The following is an 18,189-nucleotide window of genomic DNA, read 5'->3' as shown; positions in this document are numbered from 1 at the left end:
AATAAAATACAGATGTGTAATAATTATGTATCAGGTCATTCATTGTGACAAATATACCATAATAATGTAAGATAACATGGGACACTGAGTGTGGGTATGGGATAGAATTAATATTGTTGATGGTATGTGTTCTTCAGTTAAAGAAAAAAATAGTGTTAAGTTCTATGATTTGTTATTTCCATTTAGCTGGTGTGTTAAACTAAATCTCTAACTCACTTTTACCCATGAAAGTCTCCTTCTGCCCTTTTTTTTAAAAACAAGGTTTCTACTTTTTATCTGTCAGCTGGTGCTGGTGCCAGAGAGATCAGTCAGCCCCTGCTCCTATCTGACTCACTTTCTCAGCCCTTGTCTTGCAGGCACCCCCTCTGTCCTTCCCCTCCTCTGCCTTACTTTCCCGTTTCTTTGATTCATCCCTCTACTCTTCTTCCTTGCAAGCTTCCATCCTTGTCCTAAGGCAGACATAGCTCCTCTTACTGCATCTACAAACATACCACACATATTTATTTTCACCTCCTCTTTTGTAGCCCTTCTATAAAACTTTCCATCTCTGACCAGAAGACTGATGAAAACCCTGAATCCCCCCCAAAAGGAAGTTCCTTTTGGCTCTTTTTATGGCCCCGGTGCAGACTTGGTGGGCTTGTATGCCTGGAGAATTGTTGAGGGTGTCATGGAAGGAGGACATACTGTCCTTCCTTTGAACCCATCCATGCTGGTGCTGCGGTTCCCAGAGAGTTGAGCATGAGGCAGATTCCTGGGTGTGAGCTGGTCCTGGCTTGTGTGTGAATCTGTCTGCCTGCCCCATAGTGTGAGGGAGCTGTGTGCAACCTAAATAGGCTTCATGTGTCTGTCTGAAAGTTCCACGGAAGGTAGCTTCTTTCTACTGAAATATCTGGCTAATCCCAGAGAAAGAATTGGGATTCTTGGATAAAATAGATTTCTGTTAATCCCCTCAGCCCAGATCAAATCTCATCAGAGCTCAACTTTACAAGATTTGTTTGAATCTAATGAGCTTATACCCTTGGTTAGAAGGCTGCTCATCCCTGACAGTTGGCAAATAAGGGTGTTGTGTGCTCTGTGAGATAAGTATATTTAATGACTCAGTGTATGTGATTGTAAGTTTTATATTCAGGAATATATACTATATTCAGGAACACACACACATGCACACCTGAAGAGTTGTTCATTCTTCAGAACCTTCATCTGCATAGTCCAGAAGAATCTCAGCCTTCTTACAAGTATATCTCCTATCCAAAGAGATACTGCATTTCTTATCTAGTCTTCACCCAATTCTTGTGACATTCTTAGCTCCTGAACTTGCTCAGTCTGCTCTGCCAGGTGTCTCCTCAGGTCTATTGGCTAGAAAGCACATGACTAATACAAAGAAAAAGCAAAACAAAATGTGGTTGTACCAGGCAAATGATTGTGCAAGATATAGTGTTTGACTTAAACATCAGCAGAACTTCCCCTGACTGCATCTGCCTCTAACGTGTGCTCTTTGGTTCCAGGAGCTCGTGTAAACGCCAAGGACAACATGTGGCTAACCCCACTGCATCGGGCTGTTGCCTCCAGAAGTGAAGTGAGTTGATTATCTCATTTAATCTAGCACTTCTAGTTCCCAGCAAGAAAAATGCTTTCTGCTGAATTAGGGATTCTCATTGGTGAGCAAAAGGCTTTTACTTCTAATGCAGGAGGGTCACCAAAATTCAACAACAGTTCATTTGAGCAACTCCTGCATGTCAGGCATCATGCTAGGGGGTGGCTAGAGCAGTCCAAGGTGGACAGCATGATCCTTGATTTACATCAGTCTGAAGGGGGAGGCAACGAGGTAAGTAGATCAGTACCATATCATAATTGAATTGGAAGAGGAAGCAGATAACTGCCTGCTTGGATAGAGAAAGTCTTCAAAGAGATGTCAATTGAGCTGATCCTTCGAGGAGGGGTAGGGGCTTACCGAGCCAGGGGAAGGAGGGAGGGCTGAGGCAGAAGGATGCACATGCCAGAGGAGGAGGCACAGAAGTGAGTTGGTGGTGGCTCAGTTGGATATAGCTGGAGCACAGGGTATAGTGGAAGATAAGTCTGAGAGTAGAATCTGGGTCAAACAGCAGAGAGCTGGATGCCCTCTGAGCAGTGGGGAATGGTCACAGCAGAGATGAGTGTGAATCTGGTGGGATTTGGAACCTGGTGAGAGGGTGAGATGGGAAAGAAGCCACTGAGTGAATAGTGAGGCCATTAACTGAGAAAGCAGGGCTGAGGAGCAGGGGTCGGGAAGCTAATCAGTTCCATTTGAACATGCCCAGGTTGGCAGATATGTCACTGGAAGGAAAGCCCCATGGGGGCAGGGTGTGTGTTTTGTTCCCTGATGTGTCCCAAGCCTGGTACACTGCAGATGCCCAAGACAGAGTTTATTTTGAATGTTGGAAATTCTGGTGAAGATGGCTAATAGAGCATCATTATTTATACAGGTCTAGAGCTTAGGAACAGAGAGGATGGTCATTGAGCCAAATAGATCAGATAGTTTAGGCAAATGGATCAGCTGGTTCAGAGAAAGTATTAGGGATAAAAACACCAGTGCAGGGGAGACAGGACGGGACTGGGAGTCCTGGTGAATAAAAGCTGTGAAGCCTGGTCAGAAGGGTGCCCACCATCCAGGGATGCAAGAGGCTATAACCTAGGAGGCACTTGGTAGTTGATTTTACCAATTGAAGCTTCTCCTCTGCCACTGGAGAAGGTGCTATTTGTTAGGGGTGAGAGGTGTTTCTGAGAATGCATACCCCAGTGGCACAGGTGTCAATGTCTGTCATCAGTGTCAGCTTTTCCTCTTTGGCAGCAATCTGGGAATTTCACAGTACACTTGCTCGATGACAGCTTAATGCTCAGAATATTCCTTGCTATGGTGTGTGGTTTGAGTATTTTTAGTGCAAGTTGGTTGTATTCTTTTTCCAAAGAGCCCACGTGGAAGGAGTGAGGCAAATGATTCTAAGTTTTCTGGCTCAGAACACAGGGAATTCAGAATCTTCCTAGGGTTTCACATTTCATTTCTATTTTACCTGGGAAAGCATGTGTGGTGGGCTGCTTGAGTTCTTGCAACTGGCGTCATAGGACCAGCTCCTTCACAAAGAAGTATTTCCTGGTCTTTCTAGACCATTTAATCTTTGGTAAATTTCTTTTAATTACCTTTTGGAAAATGGGGGTTTGTTTCCTCTTTTAATGGGAATCAGATTTTTTAAATTCAAAAACACATTCACTGAGCCCTCCCTATTGGCTGCACACTGGGTTTGCTGATAGAGCTAAAAAGGAAAACAAGACACATGGCCCATGCCCTTAGGAAGCTTGTAGTCTAGTGGAACAAGAAGACACCACACCAAATGACTTCAGTACCGTGTGACCTTCCCAAAGTGAGTTCCACCTTGGTAGTTCAACTCGCTGCAAAGGCTCAATCCTCAGCGCATCCATTTTCCATCAACCATCAGCCTACCTTCTTTACATATCTTTAGTATAATTCAGTCAACCCAATGATGGAACAACCTTTTTATCTGAGAAAGGCATATGTTTCTCTAAGGAACCAGCTCCCTCTGCAGGTTTGCTGGGGGAAAAAAAAATCCCTTGCAGGTTATCTCTTGCCAGGAAGGAATTAAATGCAAGCCGACCCTGAGTTGTAAATAATCAGGGTCATGTATAACCTTGTGAAAGAGGATGTCTTCATGTGAATATCTGTCACAGCAAAGTTGGAATTTTTCTTATGAACACTGTAGTCTCTGTAACTATTGTCAGAACTAACTGTGGGCATCTTAACTCTACATCACTGTGCTATGCAAGTCCTAAATTCAGATTTCCTTCTTTTGAATTCAATCAATTGCCATTAGTTTATGCCTCCCCTAAATAATAGGTGGGGGAAGGGAAGTAGGCTTGACAGGGAAAGAACAGAAGGTTGGGCCCGGTATTTTGGAATCTGGCTGTTAGCACTTGCCAAAGGGGATGTGTGTGTTCAGCATGAGAGCTGGCACGTCTATCTGTTGCTTAGATTGGCAAACACTGACATAACTTACACAAATATGTAGTAAAAACCATTTCTTCATTGAAGGCTTATAAACTGTACTGTCCCTGAAACCCCTTTACTTCTGAAACATAGGTAACTGATCTGTCAGAGTTCAGGGCTCAATCAGGGAAGCAGAGGCACCATGAGAGACATAGCATAAGATATTATAGGAATTAGACCTTACACAATTGTGTGAGCTGCTAGAAAAGCTTATGTAAGGCTGTCACGTCAGTTTGTTTGTGGTCCTGAAGGCCCTGTAGGCCAGCAGCATCCAGAAGAGCTGGATGTGGAGTGGGGCAGAACAGGGACAGACTGGGACCAGGCTGTGAGTTGGAGGCCTCACTGCCTCATCATGGCATGCGGAGCTGCATGCGTCACCTGTGTTCACACATACCTGGCCCAAGAATGGGAGAAACTGAAGATGCAGTGGGGTCTGAAGAAGCGCATCCATCCTGTGTTGCCCTGTGCCAACACTGTGATGCAGCTGGTCGGTGACATCGTGGGCAAGCTGCCACAGTACCTGGCACCCATGCAGCAGCCAGGCTGTGGTTTCACTTACGCCTTCTGAAACGCAGGCAGATTTCTCTCGGGGCCAACCCTAAATGGAACAATACAGGGGAGGGAATTCTGGGAAGTGTAGTTTAGCTTGGCTGACTTGACACAATACAAAACCACCATTTGAAATTGTTATAATATTTTAATTGAAACAATCTTCTAGACAATAGGTTCCTTGAAATGAGTACCATGCCTAGTTGTCACTATTTTTTTGCCAGCTAGCCTGCTCAGTAAGTGGTTGTGTTTTGACTTGTGTAAAGACTGGATTAAGTTATGTTAACATGATTCTCTGCACAACTACTAACATGGAACTAATATACACCACAGAGAATGCTGGTGGTAGTTATCTTTCATGCATGCAAAGTAAAGTGACTTAAAGCTTGTTTATGGGAGTGTATTAGAAGCCAAGTTAAGCCGCTGGAACATGCAAAATCAGAACAAATTTCAAAATTGCATGCAACATAAATATCAAAGATTCCAGTACAAGTCACAGTTTCTGAGCCTTCTCTCCATCCAAGCAAATTTTATGTTCAGATTCTATGCCTGGAAAAATCATGTTCACTGCTAAATTCATTTCCTGAGCCTATTATAGCAATGGGAATATCAGGTCATAATATCAATTAAACATCCACCCATTCCTGACATTATAAGAGCTCCTTCACAGACAAGAAAGTACATCAAGACATGGTCATATCCATTGAAAGTGATCCAACATAGGTTGGGTTCTGGACATAAACCTTCAAGACTTGGTACTGACCAGTCTGTGTTGCGTGTTCCCATCTAGGGCCAATCCCACATCCTCCTCCCACCTGCACCCCCTCCCCATGGCTGGGATTCCCAGGGAGGAAACAGCCAAACAACTGCAGCCAAACAGCATTGTCTCCTTATTGGCTCCCTAAGGACCTCACTCATCCCCCTCTTTTTTTGACTACTGCCACGGAGTATGAGAAGAAATGAAGAAAGTCTCTTACCGAAATACTAAGGAAACATATTTTGCCATTCTAGATAACATAGATGAGTAAGATTTGGAGCTTCCAAGGAGAATTTTCTGAAGTGTTATGGTGAATTATTTTCATATTATTTCCCATTTACCTTATTCTTGTTGCTCTTTTGTTTTTCTTCCTTAGGAAAGAGTTGCTGTTAGGGAAAGGAATTAAATGCATACGCACCTGGAGAGTTTAACACAAGTTTGTTGAAGCCTGTGGAAGGCTGTGTTAAGTGTTAGGGAGGCCTCGAGGGGCTTCGAAGATGTCACGGTTAGGGCCGACAACCAGGCACACAGTCTAGTCTGGCCTAGTCCAAATGCAGGGGGCGTTTCACATATGCCATTCTTATATAAGGAACCAAGAGTAGCACCAAATGAGAACTGCTTGAACTTTCCTGTTCTAGAGGCTATCTTTTAGTTAGAAAAGTTAAAAATGGTTGTATCCTTTTTTGGGGCTGTAGAATTGAGGTTATTGTGTCCAAATACATATTGTCACAGCAAACATTTATTGAGCACTTACTGTGCTGTAAGCAGTATGCTAAGGACTTCCTGTGCGTTACTCAATTGTAGCCTCTGAGCCACTCTGAGATTGATACTGTGATTCATCCTAATTTTTAAAAATCTCAGAGAGGCTTAGTAATGAGCCTGAGATACTGCAGCCAGTAAATAGAGGAGAGTGTAACTGGAGAACGTGTATTCCAACCAGCATGCTCTGTCGCTTCCCTAAAGCCACATGAGCACCCTTTTGGATAGTGTTCCCACCCAAAAAATAGCTCTTTTTGTGTGTCTGTGGACACAGAAGTCCCGATGGGGTATAAAGATGTTTCCCAGAGCTGAGCAGAATAAGCATTCTATTTTTTAATTTAAAATTTAAACCTCATGTTTTCCTCTTGCCTCTAAAAAACATTGTCACTATTGTGGGTGTTGCTCAGGGAGGAGGGTGTTCCCCCCTCTGGGCAGCTTCACTATGAATGCAGTGAGACCAAATAACGACAACAGAGTATTAGGGGTTAAAAGGGGCTCATAACAAGTTTTATGCTCACGGTGGTCACCTGGCTATGTAGAAGGGGCAAAGACAGTCTTCATGTCGGTCTCTGGTCTGGCCCCAGCCACACACAGCCCAGGTGCTGCCTCCTGCTCCCCAGCACCGCCCCCCGCCCCCCAGCGGCTCTGGCTGCACCTCCACAAGCTCCGGCTCAGCAGGAGGCTCCATGGCTTCTCTGTGCCTTTCTAGCATGGGGCTCTGCTCTCCCCGCTCTCTCTGTCATCTCTTCTCTGCTCCCACCCCTCTGTTGGCTTTCTGCTTCCCAGCCCCTAGAACCAGAAGGAACCCTGTGGGCAGGTCTCAATGGTGATTGGCGGAGGCCCGACCAATACGTCTAGGTGCTTGTGCGTTTCCCCTCCACCCTTCCCGGGGTGGACACTGTGACTGACAGTTCACTCTTGGGACTCTATTGGCTGGTAAACATTCTGCCCCCTAGGGGTATGTGAGTAGGTTCTTTTATATATACAATGGGCAATATTAGAATAAGGACAGGTGAGAATCCTGGCCATAACATTTCCATTTTTCTCTACAGTGGTCTATCTGCTAGTAGACAGGAGAATTGGGCAAATTATATGAGAGACTACAATGTTATTGCTTTCCTTAAATTATCTTTATGATTATAAAAAGATGATAACATATAGATAATATTTGGAGAGGGAAGATAGTAAGCATTTTATAACCTTAGTTAAAATGTAGATGAGTGGTACTCAGACTTAGTGTGCATTCAGATCATCTGGGGTGCTGTTGAAAGTATCTAGAACTTCACCCATAGCGATTCTGATGAAACCTGTGGTTGGACCCAGAAATTTGCATTTTAAAAAGATTCTGATGCATGTTGTCTACATACCATACTATCAGACTGAGATCGAAGACTGGGAGTACTTTAGTACCTGATCTTCCCAATGTTTAGAATTAGTGCTTCTTAAATAATTTCCTTTGAATTGTTTCATATCCCAAAGTTTCTAGTGAGCCCCCTTTGTACTACTGATTCTTAGAATAACCGTACTCTAGTAATAATTATAATAATGAAGGGTGAGTTTAGTTTAATAATGGGTACTTTTAGAGGAATAATCTGATTGACTGAACAAATGAGTTGAGCACCAATTTATGGAGTTCTTACAGAATATGCAATTGCTATAATCAGCAGAGGATAAAAGCCCCAAATGATTATAGAAATAGAGTAAAAGCCTTCAGGACTTGAGCGCAGCTTCCGAGTTATCAGCCCAAGCAAATGTCTTGTTAATACATGCATATTATTACTTAGAGAGCTTGCTAATGGTTTCACCAAGGTCTTTATTCTATCTGAAACTAGTGAACATGTGCAAGGCACTTGCCAGGCTTTGTGGAGAATACAAAAAATGTTACAAGACTCAGACCCTGGTCGAAAGCAACTTAGTTTATAAAATTTGACATTGCTCATACCTGCAAGGACTCTGTATAGTCACAAACAATTACTTTTCCATGAGTAATTTATGATCACTTAATGCAATGCACATTTGAGAGTAAGGAAACAGATATTAGGAGTGACAGTTTTTAAGACACATGCTTCCTATTTCTCATCTTTTCTGTGTGCCACGGAGTATGTTTCTACTTCTTACTACAGGCTTGGAGTGGCCTTTCTTAAAAAAAAGAAAATCATAAAAAGTAGAAATCAAGTGACTGCAAGTGCCATCTCCAATTCCCTCCAGTGTGACATCCCATGACAGTGTCTCCCTCTGTCTGTTATTTCTGTGTCTTATATAGGCCAGCCTACTACGGAGTATAATCAAGGCCTACAGTCCTGAAACTGAGTGTTAACTGGGCTGATATCTCCATTCAGGAGAAAAGCTGGAGTCCTTACATGTGCTTGTTCATTAAAAAAAAGAAACAAAGCCTTTGAAGGAACTCTGCTCAGTGTGACCTGGTTACTGGTCTGGGTCCGTGACCTTTTTGTCTTACTGTCATGGTAAGAGTAAGCATTCAGAAACCTTTAGAGCACTTTGATAGAGTAATGTCATACCTGCTATACTTAATAATAAAATGATTGAGCTAATAATTTTTGTCTTTGTCTTTTTTCTCATTTTGCTCTACCAAGTACTTTTTATTGTATTTTACAAAAAGTATTGGCTCATGATGGATTTGAAATAATAATTTTTAAAAAACTGTTCTTTCACCACAGATCATTTGAGAAGCACTGTCTATCTTTCTTGTCTCAGTAAGTGTTCTGCTTCCCTTCCCCCAGATTAGTTTCTTTTTTACTTTATAAATTTCTGACAGTAAAAACTCCTACATACTAAATTTCAGCCAATGTGCAATACAGGAATAAAGAGACTGCTTTTGGTTACAAAAATCAATTCCCTAAATAGCCATAAAATTACTCTCTTAAAACCAAGTTAAAGTGCTTCCACGATTAAAATTTTTGAAAGAGAACTGTAATTTTTAAAAAAGGAAATTGTTGTCTCTTTAAATCAAAGCTTTGTTTTTGCTGAAATAATATATTAAATTTCTATAAATATTTTAAGCCAGTGTGGCAAGCTAAAACTTTAGATTTTAAAAGTGTAAATAACTAAGGAAAATTAACTTTAAAATATTTATGTCTAGGTGCTTAGCTTTTACTGCCCACTGAGTAAGCTCTGGACCAGTAGGAAATGCAATAGCTCTTAAATTAGCCAGGCGGGCAGATCACTGCCCTGACTTCAGTCATCTTGCTTTTAAAGCAACGATGCCTATCAAATGAAGGGGTTAGACTAGATGACCCCTGAACCTTCTTCACTTCTGCTATACTATATATCCATAATTTAATTCCATAATCATTTAGACTGCTTGTATTTTCATATAAAAAAGTTAACTATTGGAAATTAAGAACTCCTCCTTTGTATAGTAAGTATTTTTTTAAATACTAAGTATTTCTTGATAGAGTGTTTTCTTGTCAAGTAAGTTGAAAACTATGCAATTAATTACATAAGCAGATAAAGAAATAAAAATGAAGAATGGCAAAACTTAAAACATTTTAGAGAAGTAGAGAGTAAAAGTAATGATCATTCTAGGTGTCCTTGAACTGTACAAGTTGAATGCTGTTCTGAAAGAAAAGTGTGGTAAAATTGGCACTCACATGGTAAGTGCTTAAAGCTCACATAGAAAGAGATTTACTAGAGACCCTAGGCACTTCTTTTTTTCCCATCTCATCAATGAATGTGAAACTTTTCTAATTTTTGAAGTGTAACCCAGATGTTGGTCAATAACATCTTACCTTCTGAACAGATGTGACTGACTGGAAACTATGTACCATATCTTGTGTAGAGTCTAATAGTCTCCCAATGATTCCAAAGATTTCCTGGAGAATTCTTTGGGTTTTGGTTGCCGGGCTGTGCAAGCCTGGTCCTGTTACATTTGTTTGGTGTATAAGTAAGCTTTCCCCTCCTCCCTCTTGCCTGATGACTCTGTTCCCACCCAGATATACACCTCTGCCCTGGGGCGCAGGGGCCATGTCCTCTCTCCTCTCTCTGTCCTCACCCCTTCCTTCTTGCCAAGCTTTAGATGCTTCTCCTCTGCTCTGCAGAGTGGCGCAGCTCCGTACAGCACCCTTCCAAACTCACTGTGGGCCCACCACTGCATAGAAGGGCCAAACACAGAGGCCTCTGATGCTTTTAACAGGACTTTCCCTCCTTTGAAGATTATTTGGACTCAAAACAGTATTTTTTTCATGGTGGTAAATAACAACGTTTTGTTTTAGACAGATTTGATAGTTTGCACTTTGTAGTAATTCAAATAGGGAGCAAGCCCAGGAGGTCCCATTGTCCTCAAGGACCACATAGTAAATATTTTAGGCTTTGATGACTACATAGGGTCTCTTGTCACATGCTCAGCTCCGTGGTTATAATTCAAAAACAGCCATAGATAATATGTAAACAAATGAGTCTGTGTTCCAATAAAACTTTATTTACAAAAAGAGACCAGAATTTCTCTGTGATTAAGATATTTTCAGGAGCTATCGCCTATTTAAGAGTACAGGGTTTTTTTCTCCCTCACAAACTCTAAAAGCACATATATATCATCTATAACTGGCATGTAAGTATATATATATTTTTTGCTTAACCTATTGCTTTGTGTGAAGTGAAAATCATTCTTAAATATTAAATTAGAAGTAGAGTCTCTCCTAGGTAATATCTTGTTCACCTGGTCTGAGTTATTTTAAAAGTAGTCATGTTTTATTAGGCTTAAAAACAAGTTTTCATGAATTATTGGTCTTATCTCCAAATAATATAAATTTGTGAAATGTTCCTGTATATTTTGTTTTGTTAGTCTATAGTGAATTTATACAATATTTAATGCAAAGTATGAATCTGTGCAAGTACAGATTACACAAATAATATACATGGCAAAGGTATTAAAATATTATGTATTATTATTTTGCTGGGAATATGTGAAAAAGATACTATGCGATTTTTTTATATGAAGTATTGCTTTGAGATGGTTCTCTCCAATATTTTTTGGCTATATATCTGTAAAACATTTTCATCATGCCTCTTCAAATATACATCTCGTTTATTTATAAATTACATATAGAAACTACAATCAGCTAATATGTTCGAGTTCCAATATACTTAGGGTGAGGGTTTTCATTTATCATAGTCTTATATAACCATGTAGATGATAGACTTGTGATGATTTTTCTCTGTTTTGGCCAAGCTCTTGTCAGATATGATTAAATTTGTCATTACTTTAAACTTTTAATGTAGGTTATAGGAAGCTTTTACTTGAAGTAGAAGATGTGTCAGCTTTGTGACTTCCATGGTATTTATGCTTGCCTTGGTATTACTATGTTTAATCTGTAGGTTCCTTGCATCAGTCTTGTACATTTTACGGTATTTTTAGTTTAAGGGTGCATATTACCATCTGTAAATCGACTTGGCAGGCCCATCACTGTACATTTCAGTGCACTTGAAGCCCCACTACCCCAGCACTGTGGAAGCCCCACTCCTCCTTGAGGGCATCACGAATATTGTGAGACAAGATCCTCTGTGAGCTGACTGAGGGCACAATGCCAGTCCAAAAGTTAAATATCAGCTAAATGCTTTCCTTTTTAAAGAAAATATGTGTAAATGGAGGTTCCAGTATTTTCTTTCCACACCACTACAGATTGTGTATCTACATAAATCTCACAGTTTTTGAGACCAAATTTGATAAAAATATTATGTTTTTCTTATTTAAACCTTAATGCTTGTACTGTGATTTCGCTTTTCTTTTATTATTTGTTTACCCAGCTAGTTTTTAGGATTGAGCCTGGCCAACGTTTCTTTCAATCTTGCAAATTCTAGCAGTGTTTCACACATAGTAGGTGAGTGTTGATAATATGTGTACACATGTTTCACTCTAATATGGACTCCAGGAATGTTTAGTAATCATCATTCCTTTATTGTCAGTCTTGTGGAGGTTAGATGCCATGTATCTTTTTTTTTCTCTCCTTTTCAGTAATCGTAACAAACTGCTTGGGCCCTATCTGTTTATTGCCCTATATTTATAACATCTAAATGGAGTCACACTGTTTATTTACACTGTATTCTCTTACTTGCAAAGTTAATTTCTTTTCACTCTCATTCTACATATGCCAATTAAAAATATAGAGGGACAAGCAGGCACAGGCAGTGAAGACCTGCCTGCTCTGCTGAGTTAGTGAATACCAGTCATTAAGCCACTGACATCTCTTGGGCTGTGAGGTTCTGGTGTTAGCTGAGAGAACCAACGATTTATAAATAGATCTAGAATGTCTGAGACCTTTGAGGCCTTTGGTTTCGGAAGATGGAGGCTTATTGACAAATACCTGTAACCTTAGGTGGTCTTTGAGGGTTCCTGGCCTGAGGATGTTTTAGCCTGCTGTGCACATTTGTACATGAGTGCCCTCATTCAGCCTAAGGCTACTTTATACTTATAAAGGTTTGGTTTTGGAATGTGCCAGGGCTCACGGTGGAACAAAGAAAGGTAAAGTGATTTTATTTTAATCTACGCCACTCTTCCAAACTTTATCACATAGTATCTTGCTTGTCTCAGAAGAATAAATAATCTTGAGCCAGCCTGTGAGGGCAGGGAGCCTTCCATCTCTGTAGGTCCAGGATCTGGGGAAGCAACTTAGACCCAACAAGTATTGACCGAGCATTTGCCAGTGACCTCTGCAAACTCTGCTTTTGTTGTAGGAAGCAGTGCAAGTGTTGATTAAGCACTCGGCTGATGTCAATGCACGGGACAAGAACTGGCAGACCCCCCTCCACGTGGCAGCAGCCAATAAGGCTGTCAAGTGTGCAGAAGTGATCATTCCCCTGCTGAGCAGCGTCAATGTCTCCGACCGAGGGGGGCGCACAGCCTTGCACCACGCTGCTCTGAATGGTCATGTGGAGGTGGGTGTCCTCATTGCTGTGAACAAGAATCCTCCCTACAAACCCTCTTAGTCCCAAGTGGAACCCAATCTTATTGCTGAGATAGTTGAGAATCTGATATTTGTACACCAATCCTCGCAACTCTGCCGTATTTTAAATTTAGAGCCACAGTGAATGGAGAAAGTAGCTGTCTCCTCAGTCTTTTCCTCTGACACACATGCCACGGGGTTGGCTGTGACATCATCTTATTACTTTTGAACTCCATGTCTCTGATCTGCCTTTAGATTTTATTTTAATTTAACTCAGATCACCTGCAGGCGGTGCGGAGTGCTCACTATTACAATTATTTCACTATTGGTTTTCTTTCAGATGGTCAATTTACTCCTGGCTAAAGGGGCGAACATCAATGCATTCGACAAGAAGGACCGACGTGCTCTGCACTGGGCAGCATATATGGGTAAGGAGTCTATGAATGGAAAGAAAAGTGCAGTTAACCTTAAGTAAAGAAGCCACAGAGCTCTTATTGATCATGTTGGCATTCTCTCGGGCAAGTCTCACTTCTTTTCAAGCATGAGTTTCAACTGAATTAGGATTCGGACCATTTTACCGGCATGCGTAGAGCACTCTAAAGGGGCAGTTGCTTTGTCTGAGATTTATTATCCTACAAAGAGGAGGAGTGAAGAATCATGGCCTGGACCTTGTTGGAAGTGTTTCAAACTGGATTGGAAAGCTGCACAAATTATGCTTATTTTAACTTGTTATGGCAGCAAAATAAGGGTTTAGAAAGAAAGAGGACTGGCTGGCAAAGCAAGGACATAAATTCCATTTGTCTTCTTATTTATAAATATTTTTGAAAGAAACAAAAAGGAAGGAAGGAAGAACACCCCCTGGCTGTTGGCAGGTTGGTGTGACCGGGCCACCGTGGATTATCTGGCTGCTCCACGGCCAGCAAAGTCAGGGCCTTGCAGTCCTCCTCTGCCAGCTCTGGTCGGGGAGGTGAGAGAAGGAGTTACATTAATATGTTTTCCCTTTTCACTCTTCTTGGCACAAATACCACTGACAAATGATAGATGTCATTGAATTTATCCTCAGTGTAGACTTGTGGGAAATGAAAAATGAAGACCCTTCCTTTGTGTTTCTAATTGGAGACCATCCTCCAATTAGAAAAGCAAGCAGGACTATCTGCACCAAGTTATAAACAACCTGAATGCCCATCCACAGGAGACCATGTTGATAATTATAAAGATCTACACAGTGGGACACTATGCAGTAACTACAGTGATGAGTCATTAGATTTATTAACATAGATTCTGTGACATGTCAAGTGGAAACATATTACAACCTAGTATGAATAATATGATCCTCACTTTTGTAAAAAAAAATATGTATAATATAAACAATCTGGGATATATTATACTCAGAAATGTTAACTGATTATCTCCAGATATTGGTGATTGTGGATGATTTTGGTTTCTTTTAACACCTTTTTGCCTTTGTTGAATCTTTTTTAACAAGCATACAGGCCTTTTGAAACATCATAAAGGGCAATAACATTAATTGTGGGGAGAAAAAGAGAGTGAGTTGGGACGGGGATGAAATAAATTATGTGGCTATCCATGAGTCTGAATGACTCTTTGGGCCTAAAAACCAGAATCCTAAGATTTTTTGCAAGCGTTATCATTTTTTTTTAAGGCAGCATGGGCTTTTGAGTTGCCTAAAAGAGATTGGGTGTCCTCGTGATAACTGTGAGACTGGAGCCAGTGACCATTTGCCAGGGTGATGTTCAGGCAGAGCACACGCTAAGCTGCTGTGAGAAGGGACTCAAAGACCCTGGGGTTTCAAGTTTGTTCTTTGCTGATGCTTAGTTAAACCATTTGTGTAGAACTGCTTTAAAGATGTAAAGTTATTTTGTATGTCATCAGGATACAAATAGGAAAAAAATATATAGGTGACTCTCATTAGAGAATAAAGGACAAAAACAGGATGAAAGAGACTGAAAGTAATTTTTTCTATATACAAGTCTTGGAGAAAATGTAGAATTTTACTAAAATAAGCCAACACCAAACTTTCTGTTTGTCTCTCCCTCTCCCTCTCCCTCTTCTTCTCTCTCTCTCTGCCACGCACACACACACCCCACACACATTTTAGACCCTGGAGTCAGTAGTTATCTTCTACCCTTCATTTACCAACCATATTTAAAGCAATGACCCGGAAATAGTGAACGACCTTCAGTCACAAAATACAGGCCAACTACGTTTATCATGCTATATGTAATGAGATGGGGAACAAAGGAAAATATTCTAGAAAGTATACCAACAGAAACAGAAACTGGAAAGGTTTCTGTTTAGTCAGTAATTCATGAGAATACTTTAAGTTGAATCATATGAAATTGCCATTTTCATGGGTCAAAAAGAAAAAAAAAAAGCCAAACAGCAGCATTTCCATGTGATTTCACAATAATCTGGAGTCATTCTGATTAATTGATTTTTTTTTCCCTTAGTTTTTTTCCAAACCAAGTTGTCATCATTAGACGTTTCAGTGAGGACTGGCAGTTGGTTTCAAAAGCACTGTTTTTTATTTTATCATAGTTTTTTAAGGGTGTGCCACTGACATAGTTGCAGTGCCTTGTTATTGTTTCTGGTATCCCTTCTGCTAGATCTCCTTGAAGAGGATGCTCATATCTGAAACATCTTTTGTTCCCCACAGCATTTCTATAAAGTGTGACATATAGTAGGTACTCACTAAATATTTATTGAAAATTTGCCATGAGCTGTTTTTTTAATAGCTACCAAAATGCTGGTGGCCATAAGAGCTAATAGCGATAATTTAGGTGGATTGAATTGTCTAATTGTCCCAAAAAGGTTAATGACATTTTCTGCTGCTTTGTTTGTAAAGGCCACCTGGATGTCGTAGCACTGCTCATTAACCACGGCGCAGAAGTGACGTGTAAGGATAAGAAGGGTTACACCCCCCTGCACGCTGCGGCCTCCAATGGACAGATCAGTGTTGTCAAACATCTCCTGAATCTGGGGGTGGAGGTGAGCTATGATTAATGCATCACCCCATGGGGTATTTGTGAGGTTTCTGCGGTTCTAATATTAAATCTTGTTTGTATTTTAATGCAAGAGAAAAAAACCCCTCATTTTCTAGTACCCTATTCTTTTGAGTTTACATACAACTGATGAAGGGCAATGGGGGCATATACTAAGCAGTGGAAAACTAGAAACAAACTCACTTCCTATATCTTTCTATGTCCACATACATAGAGAAATATTTAGACATATATATGTAATACATCTTAACCAGTCATTTTTCAAAGGCTGGGGTTCTTCATCCCTCCAGAACCGAGGCTTCTACCTTGTGGCTCACAAACATTAATGAATAAATGAATGAATGACAGGGACAAAGAGCAGAAGTGTCCAGTGCCGTGCTGGCAGAGTCAGCCTCACGCCCTTCTCCTTCATCTAGCAGAGCAGGAGCAGTGGTGAGGCTGTGGAACACGCCTGCCTCTGGAGCACAGGAGAACCAATGTGGTACTGAGACCATGGTGGAACCCAGCAGCCTGGGCAGGTGTGGGAAAGCAGAGAGAGCCAGGGGCCAGTACCCAGGACTGTCCCTTGGCTCTGCTCCCAGCATGTGGCACTGCGAGGCGTCACACAGCACAGCCAAATCTGGAGTGGCTCCTGAGCCCACCCTCCCAGTTTGGGCTCCACAGCCCCTCCCTGCGATGCCCCTCCTTTCTCTTCAGGTGCACTGATGAGTTCTGGGCTCTTTTCTTGCTCCCAGAGTCGGTTGTCCTCTGGCGTTCTGAGGCAGCTTTGCCTTACCTTATACCCCTCCCCTGGTGGAACAATATTTCCACAAGCTGAAACCTCTAACTCTCCCTCCCAGGTTTGCTTTTTGTCACGTTCACTCTTTGCAGATCTTTACCTGGGTGACAAGCATTCCCAGAATGGCCACACTGGGCAAAAGTAAGCTCTGAATAATTATGTTGACAGAGGGACATTTTCTTTCTTTAGCACAGCCATTAAGCATTTTGTGGAAAATGGAGCAAAGTGGCTCTGGTAATTTTAGTCGCCCTGTGTTGGACTCATTCGCAGATTGACGAAATCAACGTGTACGGGAACACGGCTCTTCACCTGGCCTGCTACAACGGGCAGGATGCTGTTGTTAACGAGCTGACTGACTATGGTGCTAATGTGAACCAGCCGAACAACAGTGGGTTCACCCCTTTGCATTTTGCTGCTGCCTCCACACATGGTGCTTTGTGTCTTGAACTGTTAGTAAACAACGGGGCGGATGTTAACATTCAGGTATGACACTCTTTGTCTCTCTCTGTTAAGTACCTTTGCACTGAGCCTCTGAGCAAAATCAAGTGCCATAAATTGTGTCATGTTTTAGTGAATTGCACCTCTGAGTACCTTGACTCCCACAGCCTCATCCTGTATTGGCATCTGTGCACAGTCATCTGCGTTGTTACTGCGGGGATGGTGGGACCAGCTGGAAGGCACTGAGGTTCTAGCCACTGGCCCTTGGTAGCTTAGTGAATGTTCCAGAGCAAATACTGGGTCTCTGGGATGTTGACTTGACCTTGGTAGAACTGACAGGGCAGAGCCACTGGGAATCAAAGGGAAGGCCTGATGTAATGATCTCAGATCTGTGCCTAACTGTGGCATGGTCCATCAAGTTTTTCAAATAATTTCCTCTAATAAACCCCAGAGAGTAGCTTCAGTGATGTGACACAGACCTGGTCCCAATAGTCATTCCCTTATTCAGCAAACTCACTGAAGACTACCCAGTGCTATCTGTTTGGTTCTGAGGGAGTACTCCAAGATGAGATACGATCTCTGCCCTCAAGGAATTTACAGTGTGGTGAGGAGGTAACGCACTGATTAGGAGGCAAGAGAGAATGTGAGTGGCATGAGAAAGTAATAAAGCATTGCAAACTCTAAGAAGCAAGTGTTGACTTGCTTCTTGTTTGGAAATCAAAAATGGAGCTTCCTTTTGAGCTGAGACTTGAAAGGCTGATATCAGTTGAGATGAGGAGGGAAAGAGAGAATATGAGAAAGAGCAGCCCAGATAGAATAAAGGGGTTGGGAGTTCTGGATGGGAAAAGCTCTGCGTTACCTTTAGGTAATAAGTCAGCTCACTGTGCCAGATAACCAAGAGGAATTTAGGCATGCAGCCTTCATGACCTGGGCTGCATCATTTAAATGCA

The 18,189-nt window shown here is 41.5% G+C and overlaps 1 protein-coding gene across 6 annotated transcripts in view; it reads left to right on the top strand.

Moving 5' to 3' along the window:
• Positions 1-18,189, top strand: part of ANKRD44 (ankyrin repeat domain 44) — a 287,374-nt gene that overhangs the window by 163,121 nt on the left and 106,064 nt on the right. For all 6 annotated transcript variants that reach the window (XM_036880524.2, XM_036880522.2, XM_036880523.2 and 3 more), the window contains exons 4-8: positions 1,506-1,576; positions 12,792-12,992; positions 13,341-13,428; positions 15,867-16,009; positions 17,072-17,284. In XM_036880524.2, the coding sequence (XP_036736419.2) occupies positions 1,506-1,576; positions 12,792-12,992; positions 13,341-13,428; positions 15,867-16,009; positions 17,072-17,284 (716 nt within the window). The remainder of the gene's footprint in view (positions 1-1,505; positions 1,577-12,791; positions 12,993-13,340; positions 13,429-15,866; positions 16,010-17,071; positions 17,285-18,189) is intronic.

The sequence above is a fragment of the Manis pentadactyla genome, chromosome 6 (assembly GCF_030020395.1).
Source record: "Manis pentadactyla isolate mManPen7 chromosome 6, mManPen7.hap1, whole genome shotgun sequence".
In the NCBI taxonomy this organism is placed as follows: domain Eukaryota; kingdom Metazoa; phylum Chordata; class Mammalia; order Pholidota; family Manidae; genus Manis; species Manis pentadactyla.
Note: the sequence above shows the minus strand (reverse complement) of the source record. Positions and strands in the feature narration are given on the sequence as shown.